The sequence below is a fragment of the Argiope bruennichi genome, chromosome 10 (assembly GCF_947563725.1).
Source record: "Argiope bruennichi chromosome 10, qqArgBrue1.1, whole genome shotgun sequence".
Taxonomy (NCBI): domain Eukaryota; kingdom Metazoa; phylum Arthropoda; class Arachnida; order Araneae; family Araneidae; genus Argiope; species Argiope bruennichi.
Genome location: NC_079160.1, coordinates 49,908,021 through 49,913,444, shown reverse-complemented (window position 1 = coordinate 49,913,444; position 5,424 = coordinate 49,908,021). Strand labels below are relative to the sequence as shown.

At 37.4% G+C, this 5,424-nt stretch overlaps 1 protein-coding gene across 1 annotated transcript; it reads right to left on the bottom strand.

Annotated features, from left to right (window-relative positions):
- Nucleotides 1–316: 316 nt before the first annotated feature.
- On the bottom strand, nucleotides 317–4,003 carry LOC129987527 (uncharacterized). Its single transcript, XM_056095497.1, has 2 exons — nucleotides 1,871–4,003; nucleotides 317–1,681 (listed from the first exon to the last, which is right to left on the bottom strand). Exons 1-2 carry the CDS (start codon nucleotides 4,001–4,003, stop codon nucleotides 317–319), a joined length of 3,498 nt encoding a protein of 1,165 aa, XP_055951472.1.
- Nucleotides 4,004–5,424: the final 1,421 nt, after the last annotated feature.

Sequence of the window (5,424 nt, the reverse complement as noted above, 5' to 3'; positions counted from 1 at the left end):
TGTTGTCTCCATCTGCAGCTGAAAATCTCAAATATCTAATTAGTGGCAGGTTCAGTGACTGTATGACTCATTAACATGGGGAACTTCTCTTTAAGATATTATTTTAATAGTTACTTGATTATAGGTTACATGATTAAGAATATATTTACAAGTTAGAAGAGTATAAAACGCGTTCGTTGGTTGCCGCCAAATCGAGAGGAAGTCAACAAACCCCTGGTGGTGAGAAGGGAAAGTTCTTCACAGTTAAAACTGGTTACAGTTAAGGCCTGGTATCCAACACTCTCCCACCTTTGAGTTTCGTAAAGACTTTAGATACTCAAACCAATGAGTCTAGGAGAGCATTGGGCTTTAAAAGCCGGCCATAACGGGATCTTCTTGGTTGTCTCACATCTGAAACAGTATGAGAGTCACTAGAGGTAGGTGTACCATCAGGAATCATCATTGTGGATGGAGAATCACTCTTTGGGAGACACGGGATAGCAGATTTTTCACTTTGGCTGACCTCAAGAGGAAAAAGTCTCTGGATTGGACGTAGGAAAGACCCAGATTTGGTCTGGACTTCCACGAGACGAACTTTCTTGTCTTTTCCAAGATATAATTTGATGACTCTTCCCAAAGGCCAATTTATTCGCTTGACGTTACTATCACCGATGAGAACAATGTCTCCTTCTTTAATTTTAGATTCATTACGAATCTTTGAAAATTCTCTAAGATGTCCAAGATATTCGATTCTGAAACGTTTTCTGAGATCTTGACACACTTTTTGCCTGTAGAAGAATCTTTTATTCATTCTCTTAGCATCTATTTGATCTATATCTGGAACTCCTATTTCTTTTACATCTTGTAAAAACATAGCAGGTGTTAATGCTATAAGGTCCTCATTGTCTTCACTTAAGTATGTCAAAGGTCTTGAATTTATAATGCCCTCAGCATCACATAGTACAGTGTACAATTCTTCAAATTGTAAGGAGGCCTTTCCAAGAATTTTTCTTAAGATAGATTTCAACATACCTATAAGCCTTTCCCAAAATCCGCCCCACCATGGGGCTGATGGGGGGTTGAATTTCCATAGGATTTTCTTTACTGAGGCATATTCTTGTATTTTCACCCAATCAACAGATTTCAGCTCATTAGAAGTACCCACTAAGTTGGTTCCATTATCTGAATAAATTGTAGCTGGTCTTCCTCTTCTAGAAATAAACCTTCGTAAAGCTAGAATAAAACTATCTGTTGATAAACTAGTTACCAGCTCGATGTGGACTGCGCGATAAACTGCGCATGTAAAAAGTACAGCCCAACATTTGCTTTTGTTTTTCAAATATAGTGGTACGCACAAGTCAACTCCTACTACTTCAAAAACATAAGCATCTCTGACGCGATCTTCGGGTAGTGGAGCACTTGCTACTTCTAATGGCCGAGATGAAAAACGTTGACATATTACACAATTCCTTATTACTTGACGTATTGTCTTCCTGCTTTTTAAGATCCAATAATTCTCTCTTAAACTCGACATCAAAATCTGTATCCCAGCATGACTAAGTTCAACATGCTTTTCAAAAATAAGTTTTCCAATAACATCATGCTTTGAAGGCAGCAAAATTGGAAATCTAAATGTTGGTAGATCACTTCTTTGAGAAATTTTGGTCTTTACTCTTAATAAACCATCTGAATCCAGGAATGTCTGTAAGTTCAGTTTTTCATTCCCCAAAAAACATTGACTTTGAACTTGTTTTAAAATGTACTTTTCTGCAGCCTCTGCTTCTTCAAAATCTAGGGTACCGAATTTTCTTTCTTTTTTCTGGGTTTTAGCATTTTTATAAAAACGAAAAATCCAAGCCGTGATTCTGGTCATTTTTCGGAAAGAAGATACCTTAGAAAAGTACTCTAATTGCTCTGTCGTGGTGTTAGTGACAGACACAATAGATTTTCTTTTTTCGGAGTTTACAACGTCGAAATCTGGCATAGTTTCCGAAACAGGCCAATCTTCTATAGGCATTCTCAGCCAATTTGGACCCTTCCACCAAAGAGATTTCACAAGTTCCTCTGCATTGGAACCTCGTGATGGAAGGTCAGCTGGGTTTAATGTTCCACTTATGTGCCTCCAGTCTTCAGGATTGGTGAGTTTACGGATTTCCAGTACCCTGTTGTAAACAAACGTGGCCCAATTCTCATTTCTTTTGATCCAATACAAAGCATTCATAGAGTCAGACCAGTAGAAGATTGGTATGTTCTCAAGTCCAAGTTCGGATATGGTTGCTTTTGCCAATCTAGCACCAATAGTACAGGACAAAAGTTCTAGGCGTGGAATAGAGATCTTTTTCAAAGGAGCAACTCTATTTCTAGCTTGTATTAACTGGCACGACGTGCTATCAGCAGATTCAGCTCTCAAGAAGATACATGTAGCGTAGGCACTCTGACTTGCGTCACAAAAAACATGGATGGAAAATTTGGAATCTTCTGCAAAGTCCTCACGTACACATCTTGGTATTTCAAGATCATTCAATTTCGGTAACTTCATCTTCCAGCGTTCGAATCTTTCAGTTATCAGCAGAGGGAGTTCAGCATCCCAGGACAGACCCAATTTCCAGCATTCCTGCAACAAAGATTTGGGCTCTAGAGTCACTGGACAAGAAAATCCTATCGGATCAAAGATTCGATGAACGGTTGACAGGATTTTTCTTTTTGTAATAGGTCCTTTATCTTCTTTCATCAAACTTTTCAAATCTAGAGATATAGTGTCCTTTGGTAAATTCCACAGAAGCCCAAGAACTGGAACCTTTCGGTCTTCTTGCCTTTCTTCAGTTTTGTCTTCAGTAGGAGAATGCTCCCACCCTCGAAGTTCAAACTTGGCAGTAGATAATAGTGCTTGTGATTCCGAAATAAATCTAGCGAGTTCTTCTCTTCTGTTGACGCTGAAAACACAATTATCAACGTAGAAGGACCTCATAAGTTGCTGGGCTGTTTCCTTGAGATGATCTGGGGCGTTTTTTAAATGAAGTTCTAATGTAGCTCCTAGAAGGAAAGGACTGGAGGAGATTCCGAACACAACTCTTTTGTGCTGCAGGATCTTGATATTTCCGTCTTTTCTTCTATCCTTCCATAAAAATCTGAGATATGGTCTATCTCGTTCTTGTAATCCAATTTGCAGAAAGGCCTTCTTAATGTCAGATATCACTCCATATTTTTCAACACGAAAGCGATTTATGAGAGATGGAATGAGTTCTACAAGATTTGGTCCCTTTTCGAGGCAGTCATTAATAGAAGGTGTATTCTTTTCTTTAGCTGAACCATCAAAAACGGGTCGAACTTTGGTCGTCGAATTCTCCTTGAAGACAGGATGGTGAGGTAAGAAATGCTGTCCTTCTTTGATTTCTTGCATAGGATCAACTTCTTCAATGATACCCTCATTCTGCCAATCCTGAAAAACATCATCATAATCGGCCAGCTTCTCGACACGTTCTAAGGCTTTAATACAACTGTTAAGTCTTCGTTCAGCTAACTTTCTGCCATCAGGAAGAGGTGGATGATCATGTATCCACGGTAGACTGACAATGTAGCGCCCCTCGTTATCTCGTGTTACACTGCGTTCAAAATGTTCCTTAGCCGCTTCTTCTAGTTCTTTTCTACTTTGAGTTTCCGCAGGGTCATTGATATTCAATGTATCAAGCCTCCAAAGATCGGATATATTTACGTCGTTGACAAGTAGCGACATTAGCGTGCTGGAACTATCATTTTTATTAATTCCTGATCTTCCAATAACTGTCCACCCTAACTTGGTGTTCATCGCAATTAGATCAGGCGAAAGTTTTTTAATTTCTCCTGTAAATAATCTGGCTGCCGTATCTGCCCCTAATAATATGTGAATCTCCTTGGGATCGTTTTCATACAAACAAAGATTTTCATCTAAGCAAATATCACTAACAAATATACCCAATTGTTTTACTTCTTCGATGTTTTTAGAATCTAATTTGGGAAGAGAAGTGCAAATTTTATTCTGATCCATTACTTCTACATTACAACAGAAATTATTTTCTGTATTACGCAATTTAATGGAATATATCTTGTGGTTTTCCCGCCTTTTCAGTCCTCCGAAAAGTCCATGAGTCACCGTTTGTTCCCCAAGACACTTCAATTTCATTACATCCGCTACGTATTTGCTGACATACGACCTCTGGCTCCCGAGGTCAATGATCGATCTAACATAGTGTTTTAAATCATTATTTTCGACGCTAACAATTAAAGTCTGCAGATAAACCTCCCTGGAACATAAATTATTCGCCAACGTGAAATTTTCATTTAAAAGATTATTCTCATCCTTACTTTCATTAAAATGGGTATTATTTTTCGGAACAGAATTATCTTGATTGCATAATATGGATAAATGTTTTTTACCACAGAGAGTACAAACTATTTTTGACCTACAAAATTTAGCAACATGAAATTGCTTTGCACAAATAAAACACGCAGCTTTTTTAGACAGTATACGTTTCCGTTCTTCCAAACTTAAAGTACGTACGTATTCACAATCAACAACATCATGAAATTTATTGCAGAATAAGCATTCCGGTGTTTTTATTTTTACTTCAGAACTAATCAATTCTGAACTGCTAAATCTCTTTGCAGTGGAACATCTAGGATTATTTATTTTTCCGCTAGTTGAGTCATAACGCAACGGGTGAAATGAATACTTTTCTTTTTTCGAACTCACGGGAGAAGCATACATTAACGATCGTTCTTTTGCTTTCAGCTGAAGAGACAGGAAGTCGAGCAATTCATCTATTTCATATTTATCCGATTTCATGTTTTTATTATATTCTAAAACGAGATCGGGGGGAAGGCATTTTAACAGGATTGGGCAAAGTAGGTTTTCGTAGGTTTCTTTCAAAACATTAAGAGATTCAAGAGATCGGATTTCTGTCTGTATATTATCAAACATTTTTCTGAATGATACAATATCATCTGAGTTCTTTAATGGGCAGATACGCAGTAAATTATTCAAATGGGTATTAATGAGAACATCTGATCTTCCGAAGCGTTCTTTAAGTAATTTTATGGCGATTTCGTAATTTTCTGGTGTAAATGCAAATCCTTCTATGGTACTAAGGGCAGAACCACCTAGGTGTGCTTTTAAGTAATTAAATTTACTGACTTCACTTAATGAATCATTTTCATGTATGGCTGATTCAAAGGAGTTCCAAAATGAAAGCCATAAACTTGATTGCCCGTAGAATTTAGATATCGCAAGTTTTGGCAATTTAATGTTCGATGATTCTTTATAACAGGAACTTGGAACATTCAAAGAATCAACATTTTTTGTTCGTTCGCGAATTTTTTTGGTCGCTCTAAATTTCCAAGTTATAATTTTTTGGGTGTATTCCGATACTTCTTTTACTTCTTTTTCTAATTTGTCCTCGGAAACGAATT